Genomic DNA, 22155 nt, shown 5'->3' on the forward strand with positions numbered 1-22155 from the left:
AAAGGGCACGATGGACACTTTCACATTTCACTCATTATATTATGAGAGTAGTGGATAGACAGAAAGAGAAGAGAGTGTAGGTGTAGGACAGGGTTTACCAGCTTAGGACAAATAGATACTGTTGAAATAATCAGCAGTGACACAATTTACAGTGTAGGACAATAATATGTTATTTTTCAGTTGGAATTCACTGGAGTAAATGCATAAGCAAACTCCTACCCCTAAATTCAAACAAATAATTCTGACTCTGTTCAATAAGTGTAATACTATGCATGAAATGCCCTGTCGTTTTTTTTTGACCACGATCTTGTTGCTGACCTAGTACAGTTACATTTATGTTGAAACTCAACAGGCCTCCCTTCACACCTCCTCCTCAGCAAAGACCCCTCAGTAAACCAGCCCCCAGCTTCTCCAGGCTCTGCTATTCCCATGGCAACATATAACCACTGACATTTTGTATGATATGTTACGTATTCCTATTTGTTGTGGCTAGCATTAGCTGGGCTAGGGTTTAGGAGTTAAGGTTAGGATTAAGGTTAGGGTTAAGTTTTGGAGTTATGTTAAAGGGTTAAGGTGTGTGGAAGGGTTAGCTAACATGTTAAGGGTTAGCTAAGTAGTTGCAAAGTACCTAAAAAGTAGTAAATAGTTGCAAAGTTGCTAAAATGCTAAAGTTGTTCGTGATGCGATTCAAACACGTAACCTGACAGAAATTTTCCATGAGCACAGAACGCTTATTTCTCTCAAATTTTGTAAACAATTTTGTTTACATCCCTGTTAGTGAGCATTTCTCATTTGCAAAGATAATCCATCCACCTGACAGGTGTGGCATATCAAGAAGCTGATTAAACAGCATACTCATTACACGGGTGAGCCTTGTGCTGGGGACAATAAAAGGTTTTGTCACACAACACAATGCCACAGATGTCTCAAGGTTTGGGGGAGCATGTAATTATCATGCGGACTGCAGGAATGCTCATCAGAGCTGTTGCCAGAGATTTTCATGTTGATTTCTGTACCATAAACTGCCTCCAACCTCATTTTAGAGAATTTGGCGGTACGTCCAACCGGCCTCACAACCGTAGACCATATGTAACTAGCCCAGGGATCGTCTGAGACCAGCCACCCAGACAGCTGATGCAACTGTGGGTTTTCACCACTGAAGAATTTCTGTACAAACTGTCAGAAACCATCTCAGGGAAGCTCATCTGGGTGCTTGTCATCCTCACCATGGTCTTGACCTAACTGCAGTTTGGCATCGTAACTGACTTCAGTGGGCAAATGCTCACCTTCGATGGCGATTGGCACGCTGGAGAAGTGTGCTCTTCACGGATGAATCCCAGTTTCAACTGTACTGGGCAGATGGCAGACCACGTGTATGGCATTGTGTGGGCGAGTGGTTTGCTGATGTCAACGTTGTGAACAGAGAGCCCTGTGGTGGTTGTGGGGTTATGGTATGGGCAGGCATATGCTATGGACAACAAACACAATTGCATTTTATCAATGGCAATTTGAATGCACAGAGATACCATGACGAGATCCGGAGGCCCATTTTCGTTCCATTCATCTGCCGCAATTACCTCATATTTCAGCAAGATAATGCACGGCCCCATTGCAAGGATTTGCAAGGATCTGTACACAATTCCTGGAAACTGAAAATGTCCCAGTTCTTCCGTGGCCTGCATACTCACCAGACATGTCACCCATTGAGCATGTTTGGGATGCTATGGATCTACGTGTACGACAGTGTGTTCCAGTTCCCGCCAATATCCAGCAACATCGCACAGCCATTGAAGAGGAGTGGGACAACATTCCACAGGCCACAATCAACAACCTAATAAACTCAATGCTGCATCAAACAAACGGTGGTCACATCAGAAACTGATCCACGCCCTTGCCTTTTTTTTAATCAACAGATGCATATCTACAATATATTCCCAGTCATGCCTCCAACTGCTCTTAGATGCAAGTAAAACGAAATGCATGCTTTTCAACCGATCACTGCCTGCACCTGCTCGCCAGTCCAGCATTACTACTCTGGACGGCTCTGACTTAGAATACGTGGACAACTACAAATACCTAGGTGTCTGGTTAGACTGTAAACTCACTCACATTAAGCATCTCCAATCCAAAATTAAATCTAGAATCAGCTTCCTATATCTTAACAAAGCATCCTTCACTCATGCTGCCACACATACCCTTGTAAAACTGACCTTCCTACCGATCCTCGACTTCGGTGATGTCATCTATAAAATAGCCTCCAACACTCTACTCAACAAACTGGATGCAGTCTATCACAGTGCCATCCGTTTTGTCACCAAAGCCCCATACACTACCCACCATTGCGACCTGTACCCTCTCGTTGGTTGGCGCTCGCTTCATACTCATACTTTATTTATCTTGCTCCTTTGCACCCCAGTATCTCTACTTGCACGTTCATCTTCTGCACATCTACAATTCCAGTGTTTAATTTCTATATTGTAATTACTTCGCCACCATGGCCTATTTATTGCCTTGACTCCCTTATCTTACCTCATGTGCACTCACTGTATATAGACCTTTTGTTTTATTTTGTTCTACTGTATTATTGACTATGTTTTGTTTATTCCATGTGTAACTCTGTGTTGTTGTATGTGTCAAATTACTATGCTTTATCTTGGCCAGGTCGCAGTTGCAAATGAGAACTTGTTCTCAACTAGCCTACCTGGTTAAATAAAGGTGAAACAAAATAAAATAAAATACAAATGTGAAATTCATAAATTAGGGCCTAATTCTTTTTTTAAAATTGACCGATTTCCTTATATGAACCGTAACTCAGTAAAATCTTTGAAACGCTCTCAAACAATCTGGGGACCACCTTTTAGTCTAGCTGCTGTAATTTTCGATGTGTTCGTTTTATGCTTTTTCAGGCACCCTGAAAGCTCCTGGTCCTCTTATGCCCCGTGGTTGAGAATCACTGTAATCAATTACTGATAGATTTAGACTTCATTTCCCATCAGACCCAGCAATTATTTTGCTTGATTTCTGCGTCACATGACGATGAGAGTCAACATTTGTTTGCTCAACTCATCTGCAAGCTTGCATAATTGTAGGGCCAGACAATTTCAATTGTTAACAAAAGAGCAGTCAACAGCCAGTAGTATTTAGACGTGTGTGAGTATTTTGAATCAGTTTAGGGTGTTGAGATTTTTTTTCGTGTGTAAACTTTTAACTCACGATATTCAGCAAAAAAAAAAAAAACTTTTCAAGCCAACCCGGAAAGAACTTAAAGCTACAGTTAGCTACTAACTTTGTTTAGCCAAACGGACAATTTCTATCTACCTAACATTAAGTTAATTTGGTAACTAGCTACTTCATTTGTTTCTTCGAATGAATGTTGAATTTTCATGCTCTTCTATTAAACCGTTAAGTATTCGGCTTCCTAGCATGTTACATGACATATGCATAGTAAAAGCTAACATGTACTAGCTAGCTTGCTGGCCAACGCCTTTTTTTCCCCCTTTTTTGCCCCCATTATGCTCGTCGTCGCACAAATGTGGTTTGGAAACGTGTCGTAGTTAACATGGACCAGAATTCTGCGGCAAGCGTTTGACAGACACAACAGTACAACTTTGTGGTTAGAATTAGAATGTCATTCCGTCTTTTTTACTGAACGTTTTTTCCATTTGGATAACTTGTCAAACGCCAGGTAGTTTCCAGCTTTACATTATCATAGTATTTAGGATTTACCTGCTGGGATCAAAATGGGTTGCACACTAAGTGCCGAAGATAAAGCTGCCATGGAGAGGAGTAAAATCATTGATCGGAATCTGAGAGAATCTGGCGAAAAGGCTTCAAGTGAAGTCAAATTGTTGCTTCTAGGTGAGTGTTCCTATGTGACTGACATTGGCAGGGTCTGAAGAGTGTGTTTGTCTAATTGATTACTTTTATGTAGGGCTCATGACTGAATGATCATGACAACTTTCATTTGAGCTTTCATGCTCATGGTGTAGCCTATTTGTTTCCGCTAGATTCTCAGACCAGGTGTACAGGCCCCAAAGCAGTGGGGTGGGGGGTGTAGAACTTAAACAGATGGATTCTGCTGGTTCTGATTGTTTTTATATCTTTACACGTTTAGTGGAGCTAAGAGTTTAAACTTTCTACCTGATCTTATGGCTTCTCTCTTTACCACTAAACTTTTCACTTCAAGGTGCTGGGGAGTCTGGGAAGAGCACTGTTGTAAAGCAGATGAAGTGAGTACATATTTCAACAGTTTTGTGCACACCCCAAAAACAGCTTTTTACTGATTAGGAACACTTATGAAGGGATTAATCATTTAGGAGCCTTTGAGATGTTATCTAGATTAGATGTTGACCACAAGCACCAGTAAGATGTGCATGATAACCTTCTCTTCCTGCACCCAGAATCATCCATGAGGATGGCTACACACAGGAGGAGTGTAGCCAGTACAGGGTTGTGGTTTACAGCAACACCATCCAGTCCATCATCGCCATCATCAGAGCCATGGGCAGGCTCGCCATTGACTTTGGGGACACAGCAAGATCAGTGAGTCAGCTTGAAGATTCTCTTACATTCCAGTGGTTTTAGAACAGTGTATGTAGTTTACTACTGCTTTTTCCCCATTTGTAAAATACCACAGTAAGTGTTGTTTCTCTTTGTTATGACTACAAGGAAGTATGAACTTTACAAGAACAGTGTACAGAATGATCCACCGGCTGCAGAGACATTCCATTCCAACATGGATGGTCAGCATGTGAAGGAAATCACTTGAAAGCTGATTCTGTACCTTACATGTTGATTTGAGTGACATTTTTCTGTTGTCATACTGTTCCCAAAAGAATGAGAGCTGTCAGAAGTAGTTTATTTTTGGTAACTGTTTGCTTGGCTCCAGGATGATGCCCGCCAGCTCTTTACCTTGGCCAGCTCAGCAGAGGAAGGGGTCATGACCCCTGAACTGGCTGGGGTCATCAAGAGGTTATGGCAGGATGGAGGGGTCCAGATCTGCTTTGGCAGGTCCAGAGAGTACCAGCTCAACGACTCCGCCTCATAGTAAGAGCATTACAAATATCTGCTGTAAAACTGCGTGAATCAAGTATTATAATGACCAGAGAACCATAGTGAATGATAGGAGGGATATCGTCTTGCACACTTGGCCATCCTCTTTGAAGAGGTAGTTTCAAATGTTTTCGGAAGATGTGCAGGGACTGTCTGAACTTCAGGGGGAAGCCGTTGCCAGGACAGAAGCGCTTGGACTGGGCTGAACTGGAGCTGACCCCTGTAGCGGTTGGAGGGCCAAGAGACCAGAGGTGGCAGAATGGAAGTGCTCAGGTTGAGGTGTAGGGTTTGCGCATAGCCTGAAGGAGGGAGGGGGAGTTAGTCATGGACCAGGAAAAAGTCCCCTGTTGCTAGATAAGTTGGCTAGGTACGAATGATTTCCCTGAAACTGACTCCTAGTTTGAGACATGTCTGACTCCTCTGATACCAGTAAGGACATGAAAGGAGGAACCCTGTGATAGACTGCTGCTGTTGCACCACACTGCTGAAACAATAGAAACGGGAAGTTCCGGCCCTAAAGGCAGAAACAGGTTGCCGTTAGTGCCGGGACAATACCGTTATCGCAATATTCTTTCCATGGCAAAAATGAAAACCGGAAGCAGACAACTCTTTGGTCCTTTAAAAACCTACTGTATACTAAATATTTTGTGCTATTGCTTGGAAAATAAATAAATAAATGTGACTCTGGATGACAACATGTTTGTTTCCAACATAAATCCGCGTAGTGTTTTGTTTCCTTGCCATGATACTAACGAGTATCACAATACTGGTATGGTCCTGGCCCTAGTTGCCGTCACTTAGTTTATTTAGGAAAAACGGGAGATTTCAGGACTTGAGGCAAACGAGACAGACTATATGATTACAAGCTCTCTGAGTTGTTTTAGGAATCATTTCTTTGTTTATTTTATATTCCTCCATATTGGCTTTTTGTTCACTTGCATTGTTGTTCGAATCCATAGTTGATTCAAAATCAGAACTTCCATTTGCATGTCTTGGCTCACCAATTTGAAACTGTATTATCCAACAATTGGCAAGTAGTAGTGTTTTTAAGTAACTTTTTACATTAAGTCAGTCTGCTTTCTCCTCAGTTACCTGAATGACTTGGACAGGATATCCCAGCAGAACTATGTGCCCACGCAGCAGGATGTTCTGCGGACAAGAGTCAAGACCACCGGCATCGTGGAGACACACTTCACATTCAAGGACCTCTACTTCAAGTCAGTAACCTGTTAACACAGCACTCTGTGCACTGACACTAATAATCACTGAGGCACTTTGTCCCTACAGATAATGATTCACTAATGTAGAAAAGCCCACAGCTATTTATAAATCACTGTAGTGACCACATCATACTGTATGAATGTTTCACTGCCTTTCATACCCATTTTTTTAATGTCCTATTTTTCTCACTTCCTCATGTCTCTGTCTGACTCGTCCTGGCTGCAGGATGTTTGATGTGGGGGGTCAGAGGTCAGAGAGGAAGAAGTGGATCCACTGCTTTGAGGGAGTCACAGCCATCATCTTCTGTGTGGCGCTCAGTGACTATGACCTGGTGCTGGCTGAGGATGAGGAGATGGTGAGTGGGACAGGGCATCAACTCTTAGATCTATAGTCCTGTGGTATTTACAAGGTTGTGCAGTATCAGTCAAAAGTTTGAACACCTAATTCCAGGATTTTTCTTTTATTTTTACTATTTTCTACATTCTAGAACAAGTGAAGACATCATCAAAACTATGAAATAACACATGGAATCATGTAGTAACCGAAAGTGTTTAGAAAATATTTTATATTTGAGATTCTTCAAAGTAGCCACCCTTTGCTTTGCAAGGAAGACCCAGAGTTATCTCTGCTGCAGAGGATAAGTTCACTACAGTTAACTGCACCTCAGATTGCAGCCCAAATAAGTTCTTCACAGAGTTCAAGTAACAGACACATTTCAACATCAACTGTTCAGAGGAGACTGTGAATCAGGCCTTAGTGGTTGAATTGCTGCAAAGAAACACAACTAAAGGACACCAATAAGAAGAAGACTTGCTTGGGCCAAGAAACACGAGCAATGGACATTAGACAGGTGGAAATCTGTCCTTTGGTCTGATGAGTCCAAATTTGAGATTTTTGGTTCCAACCGCCGTGCCTTTGTAAGATGCAGAGTAGGTAAATGGATGATCTTCGCATGTGTGGCTACCACGTGAAGCATGGAGGAGGAGGTGTGAAGATGTGGGGTTGCTTTGCTGGTGACACTGTGATTTATTTAGAATTCAAGGCACACTTAACCTGTTATTCTACAATGTAGAAAATCCTTGAATGAGTAGGTGTCCAAACTTTTGACTGGTACTGTATATCAAGTCTTATCAAAAGAGATTGCATAACAGTTTCACCCACACACAGACCCTGACACTGCTCATCTCTCCATAGAACCGTATGCATGAGAGCATGAAGCTATTTGACTCCATCTGTAACAACAAGTGGTTCACGGGCACCTCCGTCATCCTCTTTCTCAACAAGAAGGATCTGTTTGAGGACAAGATCCAGAAGAGCCCGCTCACTATCTGCTACCCAGAGTACTCAGGTACATCAGTGGAGAGCAGCTGTACATAGTGGGTTCTTGTTTGAGATGTCTGAGTAATGAGTAATACCTCTCTTTTGAAATATTAGCTTGTGCAATATGGGAGGAGCCTCAGGGACACACTTTGGCAAAGCAGGAAATTAAAGTTTAGCAAGTGTTTGTCCATAATAGGAAATTACTAGTTTGCCCAAAGCAGTGTATTAAGTTATACCTATTTTGCATGTCCTTTGAGAATAAGTGCATAAATGAGATTGAATACATTCTCTTCCACTACTCTAGGTCCAAACACATACAAAGAGGCGTCAACCTACATTCAGTGTCAGTTTGAAGACTTGAACAAGCGGAAGGATACAAAGGAGATCTACACCCATTTCACTTGTGCTACTGACACTAAGAACGTGCAGTTTGTCTTTGACGCTGTCACTGATGTCATTATCAAAGCCAGCCTGAAGGAGGTTGGCTTGTACTGAGACTCCTGCAACATCTGCCTGTCATCATAGGGGCGGGAGTGTGTTGGAATCCTCTCGCGCATTTACAAGTGGGAATTGCTCATTGCCATTGACAGTCCACATCTATGATTGGCTATTGGAAAGGTTCAGTGTTTGAACTGCAGAAGTAGGCTGCCGAGTACAGAGGGGTTGTTAGACCATATACTGTTGCCATAATGTATGATGAATCCTTGGATATTTCAAGACAAGATTACATAGGCCACTTATGTGCTTTTGCTTTTCTATACTTTTTTTGTGGATTCATGGCTATGGACTTTTTAAGTTGTGAGTGTTGGATTTCTCATTTTTGAATGTTATTGCCAAATTTCTGTCAAACCTTTCAAACATCTGCACTTAGGCTTTCAGTGTTCACTTTAAAGGGTTAAAAGGTATTAATTACGTTGTAAATGTTGAATAGGATATCAACTATTATGCATTTTCTGAGTTTTGATAACTCTTTATAACTGTCTTTATAACTAAGTCTTTCTTACAGTATAAATGGTCATGGCCTTGTCCACTAGTGTTAAGTATTTTTAATTATCTCTTGGTAATGTTAATATGCTGAATTCTTGTTTTAATTCAGATCGTTACATAACACTTAAGTAGTTTACTGGCTGTAAACTAAGAGATTAATTTTCAGATGATATCACTTGATGTTTTAAACCACTTTTAAAGAATAAGCTTTTGTAATGGTTGCCTTGACTTGGATTATGTTGCCTATTTTCTTTGGATTATCTTTGTATATAACTATTTGTATAAAGATTATGGCCTTTCACTTAGTGGCCTTATTAGAAACTAAGTATTTGCCATTGAAATGCTCCTTTTTATGTTAATCACATTGCCAGTTGGACATTTAACATGAATGTTCCTTTGATTAAATTGAATGTGGGCCAAACTTGTCTGATTACTCAATCGTAATTATAAGATTGTAAAACAGTTATACTGTTGATTCTCATACAGTGGGTTCAGAAACTATTCAGACCCCTTGACTTTTCAACATTTTATTACGTTATAGCCTTATTCTAAAATTGAGTTCTTCCCCCTCAATCTACACACAATACACCACAATGACAAAGCAAAACAGGTTCTTAGATTTTTTTGTGCAAATTTATACAAAAATGTAAATTTAAAGTATTCAGACCCTCAGTGCTTTGTTGAAGCACCTTTGGCAACGATTACTGCTTAAGTCTTCTTTGGTATGACGCTACAAGCTTGACACTTGTATTTGGGCAGTTTCTCTCTGCAGATCCTCTCAATCTCTCAGGTTGGGTGGGGAACATTGCTGCACAGCTATTTTCAGTGCTCTCCAGAGATGTTCAAGTCCGGACTCTGGCTGAGCCACTCAAGGACATTCAGAGACTTGTCCCGAAGCCACTCCCGTTTTGTCTTGGCTGTGTGCTTAGGGTCATTGTCCTGTTGGAAGGTAAAACTTTGCCCCAGTCTGGTCCTGAGTACTATGGAGCAGGTTTTCATCAAGGATCTCTCTGTACTTTGCTCTGTTCATCAAGGATCTTTTAAATGAACATAAAGAGACCTATAAGCAGTTGTTACAACAAGAAAATAGTTTCAAGTGTTTTGTTCAAATACTTGTGGATTCTACTAATAAAAGAATGGATGACCTGACCAGAGAGGTCCAGGACCTGAAGAACAGTGCAGTTCTCCCAGTGTCAGCTCGACAAGTTGAAACAGAACGGCAAGATGACATCAGTCCAGAAGCCTGGAAGGGATGAGAGAGCCAAGCCTATGGGTTCATAGCCTCAACTCCGCAGCACGCACACACACACATACATACACACACACAACAATTGATTAATGGACTGCTGAATGTATTTTTTTCTCTTGCTTAGTCTGCTCTTTTCAATATTATGTCTATCTCTGATAAGCTACCCAGGAAAGGGCTGAAAGTAGCCCATATTAATATATGTAGCCTTAGAAATAAGGTTCATGAAATCAGTAACTTGCTAACATAACATTCATATATTAGCCATTTCTGAGACTCACTTAGATAATTAATTTGATGATACATCAGTAGCAATACAAGGATATAACATTTATAGAAGAGACATAAATGCTTATGGGGGAGGATTTGCTGTATTGTCAAGAGAATTTTCAATCCCAATGATAATAACTGACCATCAATAGCTCTGACCAATCCCAGAGATCTATAAAACCATGGGTTTAATAATAATTAATAATTCCCTTATCAATCCACCCTTAATGACTAAATAATACACACTGATACATCAAACACTATATGGAAACATAAATGTTATACAAGAATAAACCAAACCAATACATGTATTTACATTCGATTACTCATCAATGACTGTTCCAAGCCTATATCCAATCATAACTCTTTTGAAAGAGTTTTATTATAATCTTCATTAATTGAACAGTCTTGTCTAAACATTGAAAATAGTCTCATCTAACATTGGCTCCTCGTAGTTAAAAGAAACGGGCCATCTCCTAGGCCTGGAAGCCTGTATTCGTCATCCCACTGGTCGGAGCTCGGAATCGGCCCATATCTCACCATCTGTTGCGTCATCGATCACTCTAGAGTTCTGGTGATTAAACCTCTCACACATGGGACCAAACAACATCCACACAGAACCAAAACACGCATACAGGTGAAAGTTGCGCACAACACATTGATTATGGCATTTTTCCATTTCCCAAACATACTGTCAAACCACCCTGTCAGGGAAATATCCACCCCAGAGTTCTCTGCTAACTCATGAGCTAATGCAGTGTCATGATGTTGGCCTGGGGGGTAGGTTTATGACAGTCATAAATACCTCTTCCCCCCTTTTTCCTCTCTCTACCCTATTGAGGTTACATTTGCAAAACCCTTGGTTAACAAAGAGATTCTGGGAACGTCAGAATGTGGGGGGAAATGAACTATATTCTGGTAATCTGAACAATTGAACATATGCGGTGGTACTTAATGAATATGATGTCAGTTCGGTTGTCATCTGAGACATTCTCATCAATGATAAGATGACAAACTCTACAGTGGAAAGTCTACACATCAGAGTTATCGGATTCACATGGAATTGTTGTTCAATTTAAATGTTTGAATATGAAATTATTTGTGATTGGATGAAATGTGGTTTTAGCTTCTAAAATGTGAGATGTGGTTTTTCATAAGATATTGCTGCTCACTCAGTGGCCCGCCCACGTGAAGAGACAGAGGTTGTAAACTATGAACCACACCCCTTTTCTGCCTTCCTATATAAAGCCTTGACGACAATTGAACTTCCTGTTCTGATGAGGCAGGATGACGATCCTATGTCAGAATGGTTCAGATAAAACTACAGAACGTAGCCAACATCAGCATGAACTTTGGTTGCAAATGGTATGAACTTTGAACACTTATTCACGACAGAAGTGATACCTCCTAGCCGTTGAGTTAGCGACCGCAGCTACAAACGCAGGTTAGGAAGGAACAGACAGAGTATCCCATCTACCACACATCGACGTTACTACAACTTATCCAAGTGACCACCAGAGACATTCTTTAAAGGACAGAGGACTCGGTTTGGCAACACAGTCTTCCATCTACCACCAACCTACTGAAGCACAGCTCAGAGTAAAAATGTATTGCATTTTCCTTTTCCAAATGGGCAGTAATTTAGAATGCATAAGATACTGTAATTACGATAGCACAGCTTCGCCTTTGTTCCTGTCTTCCCGCTCTTTCACTCAACCCAGCCCCTTTTCCTTTGTGTAACAAGCTGTCATATCTGTTCCGCCCACTAGGGATGTTTTCCTATGACGTAAAGAATTATCCAGGCATAATTCATTCTTTGTGTATGTGAATTCTGTGTGATTAGTTAGGTATTTAGTATATAAATAATTAAACCCAATTTTGTATTGCTGATTCAACTTGTTAGCCAGGGTTCTTGCAGATAACCAAGAATTTTCAACTTTCAGATTATGAGACTGAAGTAAGATGACGATAGATATTGACTGCTATTGATGTAAAATATTACAAGATCTTTAAGAGTTTATTCGGAAGATAACAGCTCTATAAATATTATTTTGTGGTGCCTGACTCTCTAGTTAATTACATTTACATGATTAGCTCAATAAGGTGATATTATTTTATAGAATTGTATGTTTTAGGAATTAATCCGGCATAGCCAAAGACACGACAATGGTAAAACCTGCCAGTGCCTTGGTCACTGATCCATCTGGAGCTGTGTTATTAAAAAATAAACGTACAGCAATGAACCCCAATCATTCTACATACCCGCCCTTTTCTGCCAATAACATATCGAGAGTCAGTCTATTTTACCAGGTCATGAGGGAGGTGGCGGATAATTGGTCAGAGAACCCCTTTACTGCATCCCCAGTATCATTCACAAATCTCTGTTGATTATAATAGATGTAATTAATCCAATCCACATTTGTATTTATTGTCAACCACCAAAATAAGGTAGTGGTAAAGCCTTCACCTATTTGATTCATCTGGAACTTCCCTGAGGATGCCAATAGTATCCATCTAGACTCCTCCTGTGCCTACTTTAGCCTCCTTTAACTGGCCTCTGATGACTAACTCAAACTAGTTGGACCAATAACCCCGGGGCGCAAGTTCCTAACCACCCTTTTTGGTCGTTTCTGTCGTATGCGTCCTTTGTTGGTCCGTGCCCACCCTACATCAGTTATAGGTGCTGTGAGGTTAAGAATTTCCTCCTGTACTTCTTAACTTAAGTCAGTCACATTAACGATTACCTTTCAGCCATTAAAATCATCTGAGTTCTTGGTGCCATTCTTGTATCTATAACACTGGTACTCATCAGGAGTTAAAGTGAACCGAGGTGGGTTGGCCAAGAACTTCTGTCCAACCGAATCCCTGTAAAGTTATTTGTTTTCCTAGGGAATTGTTTAATGTTTACCTTAAATCATACACCTTGATCTTCTTTGAATCCTTACTCTGTAAGTCACTCATCAGTGTATTATATAGTTTATCTATTACTTCTTATTGTGACGACCCTCCCACTCTGTCTGCCGTATTCTGTCTTTGTTCTTGTTTCCTTATTAGGATGCCGGTGGGCGGAGTTGAGAGGGTCGTCAGCTACATGGGAAACACCTGGGCCAGGTGTCTCCCAGGATAAATAGACCTCTTCCACATTCATGGAAGAGACTCTCTCCATGCAGACACCTTTGTAGATTGTGTTGTGGTTCTTGGTGGCCTTTTATTTGTTTGCTTTGGCACCTTTCATCACCCTGCATTATCACATTCATGCATGCAAAACACTCACTTACACTACTGATTACTGATTACACACACCATTGTATATTATACTTAGTTACTTATTTAATAAATATATATTTTGCTACGCCTTATCTCCACGTTGTCTCCCTTTGTTACGGGCTTTGAGCCGGTTCGTGACAAGATCAATGACAACGGTGTCATATAATTAGTACAGGAAGGTGGTGGATCTGGATGTATCAGAAAGGTTACCAAGACTGATGCAGCTCAGAGCCCCTACTCTTCCCAAAAACCACCAACTCTCTCCTGTCCTTAGTCTGTCTGCTAGGTACCACCGCATACTCACACTTCTAGGATCACCCACAGTGATGAACGGTCGGGATAGGAAATCTTCGGACCCTGTTGGTACTCGGTTCTTCTCCTAACTCTGTGTGTGATCAGCAGTGCTCATATGTGTACATACCTCGTTGCAGTGGGTAACATGACTCTCTCAGCTAGTCTGTTTAACAGAACCTGGTATGGGTCTTCCCAACGGGGCTGCTTCCCATATATTCTCCTCAGGGACTGGATCCACACCCAGTCTTCTGGTTGGATTGAGTGAATCACCTTCTCCTGTAATTCACCTGTTTGACACAAAATCTTGGACATACAGGTTTGGTTAACAAACAGTCATGTGTTCTGCTAGTATATCTTCAACTTCTATGTCTACCTGTTCTGGTCCCTAATTCTGGCATTCTATTTGTTTTACCTGATTAGCTAGAATGTCATCCATTATTTAAAGAAATAGATCCTAGTAAACCAACTCTCGGGATAATATCTTGACCTAATATTTTAACTAACATAATCATGTCCATCAAGTAAGTTGGGGATGCTTCTACCCCTTTAATATACGTATATATTATTGTTAAACACCCCTTCTTTCCCTCACTTCGGAATAGTTCAATGAAGTCCATTTCCAAATGTTGGAGTGGATATTCTATTTTTTTTTTAAAGTAGTTATCCTCTAGGCCACTAAGTCTTTCCTAACCTGCAGTGTTTCCTAACCTGCAGTGTTTCCTAACCTGCAGTGTTTCCTAACCTGCAGTCTTTCCTAACCTGCAGTGTTTCCTAACCTGCAGTGTTTCCTAACCTGCAGTCTTTCCTAACCTGCTCTACCACCTGGTGTTTCCTAACCTGCAGTGTTTCCTAACCTGCACTACCACATGGTGTTTCCTAACCTGCAGTGTTTCCTAACCTGCAGTGTTTCCTAACCTGCAGTGTTTCCTAACCTGCAGTCTTTCCTAACCTGCAGTGTTTCCTAACCTGCAGTGTTTCCTAACCTGCAGTCTTTCCTAACCTGCAGTGTTTCCTAACCTGCAGTGTTTCCTAACCTGCAGTGTTTCCTAACCTGCTCTACCACATGGTGTTTCCTAACCTGCAGTGTTTCCTAACCTGCTCTACCACCTGGTGTTTCCTAACCTGCAGTGTTTCCTAACCTGCACTACCACCTGGTGTTTCCTAACCTGCAGTGTTTCCTAACCTGCTCTACCACCTGGTGTTTCCTAACCTGCAGTGTTTCCTAACCTGCTCTACCACCTGGTGTTTCCTAACCTGCAGTGTTTCCTAACCTGCACTACCACATGGTGTTTCCTAACCTGCAGTGTTTCCTAACCTGCTCTACCACCTGGTGTTTCCTAACCTGCAGTGTTTCCTAACCTGCTCTACCACCTGGTGTTTCCTAACCTGCAGTGTTTCTAACCTGCTCTACCACCTGGTGTTTCCTAACCTGCAGTGTTTCCTAACCTGCTCTACCACCTGGTGTTTCCTAACCTGCAGTGTTTCCTAACCTGCACTCCCACCTGGTGTTTCCTAACCTGCAGTGTTTCCTAACCTGCACTCCCACCTGGTGTTTCCTAACCTGCAGTGTTTCCTAACCTGCTCTACCACCTGGTGTTTCCTAACCTGCAGTGTTTCCTAACCTGCTCTACCACCTGGTGTTTCCTAACCTGCAGTGTTTCCTAACCTGCTCTACCACCTGGTGTTTCCTAACCTGCAGTGTTTCCTAACCTGCTCTACCACCTGGTGTTTCCTAACCTGCAGTGTTTCCTAACCTGCTCTACCACCTGGTGTTTCCTAACCTGCAGTGTTTCCTAACCTGCTCTACCACCTGGTGTTTCCTAACCTGCAGTGTTTCCTAACCTGCTCTACCACCTGGTGTTTCCTAACCTGCAGTGTTTCCTAACCTGCTCTACCACCTGGTGTTTCCTAACCTGCTCTACCACCTGGTGTTTCCTAACCTGCTCTACCACCTGGTGTTTCCTAACCTGCTCTACCACCTGGTGTTTCCTAACCTGCAGTGTTTCCTAACCTGCTCTACCACCTGGTGTTTCCTAACCTGCAGTGTTTCCTAACCTGCTCTACCACCTGGTGTTTCCTAACCTGCAGTGTTTCCTAACCTGCTCTACCACCTGGTGTTTCCTAACCTGCAGTGTTTCCTAACCTGCTCTACCACCTGGTGTTTCCTAACCTGCAGTGTTTCTAACCTGCTCTACCACCTGGTGTTTCCTAACCTGCAGTGTTTCCTAACCTGCTCTACCACCTGGTGTTTCCTAACCTGCAGTGTTTCCTAACCTGCTCTACCACCTGGTGTTTCCTAACCTGCAGTGTTTCCTAACCTGCTCTACCACCTGGTGTTTCCTAACCTGCAGTGTTTCCTAACCTGCTCTACCACCTGGTGTTTCCTAACCTGCAGTGTTTCCTAACCTGCTCTACCACCTGGTGTTTCCTAACCTGCTCTACCACCTGGTGTTTCCTAACCTGCTCTACCACCTGGTGTTTCCTAACCTGCTCTACCACCTGGTGTTTCCTAACCTGCAGTGTTTCCTAACCTGCTCTACCACCTGGTGTTTCCTAACCTGCAGTGTTTCCTAACCTGCTCTACCACCTGGTGTTTCCTAACCTGCAGTGTTTCCTAACCTGCTCTACCACCTGGTGTTTCCTAACCTGCAGTGTTTCCTAACCTGCTCTACCACCTGGTGTTTCCTAACCTGCAGTGTTTCCTAACCTGCTCTACCACCTGGTGTTTCCTAACCTGCAGTGTTTCCTAACCTGCTCTACCACCTGGTGTTTCCTAACCTGCAGTGTTTCCTAACCTGCTCTACCACCTGGTGTTTCCTAACCTGCAGTGTTTCCTAACCTGCTCTACCACCTGGTGTTTCCTAACCTGCAGTGTTTCCTAACCTGCTCTACCACCTGGTGTTTCCTAACCTGCAGTGTTTCCTAACCTGCTCTACCACCTGGTGTTTCCTAACCTGCTCTACCACCTGGTGTTTCCTAACCTGCTCTACCACCTGGTGTTCCTAACCTGCTCTACCACCTGGTGTTTCCTAACCTGCAGTGTTTCCTAACCTGCTCTACCACCTGGTGTTTCCTAACCTGCAGTGTTTCCTAACCTGCTCTACCACCTGGTGTTTCCTAACCTGCAGTGTTTCCTAACCTGCTCTACCACCTGGTGTTTCCTAACCTGCAGTGTTTCCTAACCTGCTCTACCACCTGGTGTTTCCTAACCTGCAGTGTTTCCTAACCTGCTCTACCACCTGGTGTTTCCTAACCTGCAGTGTTTCCTAACCTGCTCTACCACCTGGTGTTTCCTAACCTGCAGTGTTTCCTAACCTGCTCTACCACCTGGTGTTTCCTAACCTGCAGTGTTTCCTAACCTGCTCTACCACCTGGTGTTTCCTAACCTGCAGTGTTTCCTAACCTGCTCTACCACCTGGTGTTTCCTAACCTGCAGTGTTTCCTAACCTGCTCTACCACCTGGTGTTTCCTAACCTGCAGTGTTTCCTAACCTGCTCTACCACCTGGTGTTTCCTAACCTGCAGTGTTTCCTAACCTGCTCTACCACCTGGTGTTTCCTAACCTGCTCTACCACCTGGTGTTTCCTAACCTGCAGTGTTTCCTAACCTGCTCTACCACCTGGTGTTTCCTAACCTGCAGTGTTTCCTAACCTGCTCTACCACCTGGTGTTTCCTAACCTGCAGTGTTTCCTAACCTGCTCTACCACCTGGTGTTTCCTAACCTGCAGTGTTTCCTAACCTGCTCTACCACCTGGTGTTTCCTAACCTGCAGTGTTTCCTAACCTGCTCTACCACCTGGTGTTTCCTAACCTGCAGTGTTTCCTAACCTGCTCTACCACCTGGTGTTTCCTAACCTGCAGTGTTTCCTAACCTGCTCTACCACCTGGTGTTTCCTAACCTGCAGTGTTTCCTAACCTGCTCTACCACCTGGTGTTTCCTAACCTGCAGTGTTTCCTAACCTGCTCTACCACCTGGTGTTTCCTAACCTGCAGTGTTTCCTAACCTGCTCTACCACCTGGTGTTTCCTAACCTGCAGTGTTTCCTAACCTGCTCTACCACCTGGTGTTTCCTAACCTGCAGTGTTTCCTAACCTGCTCTACCACCTGGTGTTTCCTAACCTGCAGTGTTTCCTAACCTGCTCTACCACCTGGTGTTTCCTAACCTGCAGTGTTTCCTAACCTGCTCTACCACCTGGTGTTTCCTAACCTGCAGTGTTTCCTAACCTGCTCTACCACCTGGTGTTTCCTAACCTGCTCTACCACCTGGTGTTTCCTAACCTGCTCTACCACCTGGTGTTTCCTAACCTGCTCTACCACCTGGTGTTTCCTAACCTGCTCTACCACCTGGTGTTTCCTAACCTGTTCTACCACCTGGTGTTTCCTAACCTGCTCTACCACCTGGTGTTTCCTAACCTGCTCTACCACCTGGTGTTTCCTAACCTGCTCTACCACCTGGTGTTTCCTAACCTGCTCTACCACCTGGTGTTTCCTAACCTGCTCTACCACCTGGTGTTTCCTAACCTGCTCTACCACCTGGTGTTTCCTAACCTGCTCTACCACCTGGTGTTTCCTAACCTGCTCTACCACCTGGTGTTTCCTAACCTGCTCTACCACCTGGTGTTTCCTAACCTGCTCTACCACCTGGTGTTTCCTAACCTGCTCTACCACCTGGTGTTTCCTAACCTGCTCTACCACCTGGTGTTTCCTAACCTGCTCTACCACCTGGTGTTTCCTAACCTGCTCTACCACCTGGTGTTTCCTAACCTGCACTCCCACCTGGTGTTTCATAACCTGCTCTACCACCTGGTGTTTCCTAACCTGCTCTACCACCTGGTGTTTCCTAACCTGCTCTACCACCTGGTGTTTCATAACCTGCTCTACCATCCTTCCTCCCTGTTGGCACATGGCTCTGCCCATCTAAACAATGACTTAGGTAAGATTAGTAAATTCTCCTTATGTCTGACATTATCTTGTAGGATCGCCCCTTTCATTTTCCACATGTCTAATTCTCCCTGGGGCGTTCGTTCTTGGCTATCCTGTAACAATTCTCTGTCAAGTGTCTTATCTACTTTTAAGATTTATCTGTGCTGCTTCGTATGGTTTTAAATGCATATGTGCTGTCTATGTAAATAGTAACCTTTCTCTCCTTTCTTATTTCGCAGGCTCTAGTCAATGCTACTATTTTGGCCTGCTGTGCCAAATAATTTCTGGGCAATGGTTCAGTGTCTAACACCTTAGTTCCTGAAACCAACTAAGCTTTCATTCCACTTTTAGTTAGGATAACAACTACTTCCAACAAAATCATTATATCTCTTCCTAGCGAATTTAATAACCCTACCCTTAAAATATAAACTAAAATACCTGCCTCCTCACCTAACTTTTCATATTTTAAAAACCAATGGAGCTGACAGTCTCTCCATGAATTAATATCCTAAAGCTAAGCGAACCAAAATCTCTTCTGAATCCCTCTATTCCTGTCTTAGGATGTGCAACTTCTTCTAATGCCCTCGCTACATCCCTCTGTGTCCATGCCCTATAGACTTCTATCGTGTCTGGTTATGTTCTGTCCCCAGCTCTGGGGTTGAGTAAGGTTATGAGTGGGAATTGGGGTATCTTCTCATCGTCATCGAACTATTCTGTGTCACTTCTATCTTCTCTCAATCCTGGCTTATTATGAGATTCTAACCTTCGTAACGCTCCAGGTCTCCTGCTCCTCACTCCCAGTCTCTCCCTCTCATTCTCCTCAAATCCCCCCCCCCACACTCCTCCTCCTAATACGCCCAAACCATCAAGGTCACCTTAGAGCCCAGTATAGTGCGGGGGAGCCCTTCTCCGTCTGCCCTTCCTTCTATCTGTCTGTCGCTCTTTCTTATAACAGTCAGTATTAAATATGGGTTGTTTCCAAATATTGACTAAATGTCTCACTGTCTCCCCGTCTGCACTCATGGATTTTTAGAAAAATTCACATGTCTATGGTAGTAATCTCTAAGATTATTACCTAGTTGATAAAGTTTACCACGATTACTCTCAATGATCCTGAATCATCACAGCATGTACCTGTCCTGATGGCTCAGAATATGTCCTACTTAATACTTAACATCAGAACATTCCCTTCTCTAATGAATTCACGTGTTTAATTAAAACTCAGAAAATTAAACTTCTACAATTCCATGTGTGTGTGTGTACCCCTTCAAGATATCGTGGCTCTAGGAAAAATTGAAATCTCCTCAAACCCCTAGGTTAAAAACAAACAAAACATTTCCAGGCCTTTTCAATTTGGTAGAAATATGCCTCTATATCACTCGCTCCCTTCAAGATTACAGCCCCAGAAAACATTCCAAAGAAAGACAGTGAAGCACTCCTTTTCCCAGAAAAAAAACCCACACCCACTTGGTCAGCATGTCATTATACTACACCGATTCAGAAACCCAACCGTTGACTACAAACAAAACCTAATAATAATGATAATTCCATTGTACTCCCTCCAATCATTAGTTTTAAACTTCCTCAATGGTTATATGTACTTGATTGAACATACGCTTGGATACAATACCGTACTTCAAATCTATGAAATTCCCCTACTTAATATACTACTTGACTAGTTTGGCACAAGCTTGCATTGCAACATTAAAACCCATTCAGTCTGTCTACAAACAGTCCCTCAAAGTGCTTGATAGGAATACCCTGCCATTAGACACACGACTGTGATTAATGTGCACTGTCCCTGTAAAATAAAATGAACTCAACCTGCAATCCACTTTACTGACCTGTCATTGTTCCACGTAATGGAAACAGATTATAACGTTAGAATACATCAACTTCCTGTTCAAATTCACTGGTGTTACCTAAACAATCAAACCAAGAATCAAATACAGAAACTATCACAAAACTTTTACGATTCAACTATTCAGACCTGAATCCCTTACAGCCAAATATAGCCTAGCGCCCACAACCAACTCTCCTCTTCTTACCAGTAGGCAAAAATATAACCCCTACTCAAACAACGGTCTGCCTTACCTCTAGATCTAGTCACGCCTCATCTTCTTCTTCTTCCTCTTCTGAATCGGGCTGTGGGTGCCTATTGTTCTTCTCTCCCTTATGTCTGCAGTTTCGGTAATGGTGTCCTACTTATTACTTATTACTTGTTACTGTATTTGCAGGGTGTTTTCAGTCCCTGGCGAAATGTCCTGTTTTATCGCAATTAAAACACCACTTCTCTCCGTCTCTGTCATCGCGTTTCTCTGTTTTTCCCCTTCTGTATAAAATCTTTCCTGCTCTTTCCCCAAGAGTGGTGATCAAATATTCTGTTCCTGTCTGTTCTTTCTTACTTTTCTTTTCCTTGAAGCCTCCTTTATTAAGCTTATCTACAATTACCCCGATAGTTACTATTAGGTACTGATCTCCTTTCTTTTCTATTCCTCCTCTGAGTCTGTCTGTAGGCGCCTGATCTTTTTCTCTCTGTTCTTGCCTTTGACTCTCTTTTTCTTTCTACAGTCTCGGTGATTGTGGCCCACCTTATCGCAGTGCATGCATGGTTCCTCACACTCCTTAGCCAAATGTGCTGGCTTGCTACAGTTGTAACATTTAGGTCCCTCTCTGTCTTCTCACCTCCACCCTTCTCTACCTCTATCCACTTTCTCAATAAGGTAGCTAAACCCTGTGATGTCTCTGTGGGAGCCGTGGGAGTCCTCCCTGTCTGCTCCTGGCTACCTAATCCTCCTCCTTAGTAGCTCCCTTTTTCTTGGCCCCCTTCACTCTTTTTCTAGCTTCGGCCAGCCAAACATGAGCGGTGTCGAGCCCTTCTGTCCGTTGCTTCTCTGCCTATTATTGTTGTTATGCTTCTTCTCACAATCTATGTGTCTGTGTTATTTACCTTCTATGTGTGTGTGCTTTCTACCGTTATTATCCTTAACCTATGTTGATAAATACCTCCCGTTAATCTTTCCTAGATTTTTAGAATAATTATTTGTAGCTCTTATGTGGATGATGTTAAAAATATTTGTTGGTCTGATGTGATTAATGAGGAGCATCCAGACGCTGCACTTGATGAATTTATGAAATTGCTCCTTCCGATTATTGATAAACATGCACCTGTTAAGAAACTGACTGTTAGATTGATGAGGAATTGAAAAACACATGCTTGAAAGAGATGGGGCAAAAAGAGTGGCTAATAAGTCTGGTTGTACATCTGACTGGCTTACTGCAAATTGAGAAATTATGTGACTAAACTCAACGAAAAGAAAAAGAAACTTAATTATGAAGCCAAGATCAATGATACAAAGAATGATTGAAAAAAACTTTGGAGTACTTTAAATGAAATTATGGGCAGGAAGACAAATCAACTCCATCTTTCATCGAATCCGATGGCTTATTCATCACAAAACCATTTGATGTTGCCAATTATTTTAATAATTATTTAATTGACAAAGTGGGCAAACTTAGGCAGGAAATGCCCATGACAAATAGTGAGCAATTATATTTATGTATAAAAAAACAAATA

General features: G+C 42.4%; 1 protein-coding gene and 1 long non-coding RNA gene across 2 annotated transcripts; one reads left to right on the plus strand and one right to left on the minus strand.

Moving 5' to 3' along the window:
• The first annotated feature begins 3044 nt into the window (after positions 1 to 3044).
• On the plus strand, positions 3045 to 9001 carry LOC115139615 (guanine nucleotide-binding protein G(i) subunit alpha-3-like). Its single transcript, XM_029677208.2, has 8 exons — positions 3045 to 3858; positions 4187 to 4229; positions 4401 to 4542; positions 4889 to 5046; positions 6141 to 6269; positions 6499 to 6628; positions 7468 to 7621; positions 7898 to 9001. The coding sequence occupies exons 1-8, from the start codon at positions 3741 to 3743 to the stop codon at positions 8086 to 8088; spliced, it is 1065 nt and encodes a 354-aa protein (XP_029533068.1). The 5' UTR covers positions 3045 to 3740; the 3' UTR covers positions 8089 to 9001.
• Positions 9002 to 9091: 90 nt separating this feature from the next.
• On the minus strand, positions 9092 to 14976 carry LOC135560173 (uncharacterized). The gene is made up of 2 exons (XR_010458737.1): positions 9731 to 14976; positions 9092 to 9617 (listed from the first exon to the last, which is right to left on the minus strand). It is a non-coding gene; the product is annotated as an uncharacterized LOC135560173 (long non-coding RNA).
• Positions 14977 to 22155: the final 7179 nt, after the last annotated feature.

The sequence above is a fragment of the Oncorhynchus nerka genome, linkage group LG2 (genome assembly GCF_034236695.1).
Source record: "Oncorhynchus nerka isolate Pitt River linkage group LG2, Oner_Uvic_2.0, whole genome shotgun sequence".
Taxonomy (NCBI): Eukaryota; Metazoa; Chordata; class Actinopteri; order Salmoniformes; family Salmonidae; genus Oncorhynchus; species Oncorhynchus nerka.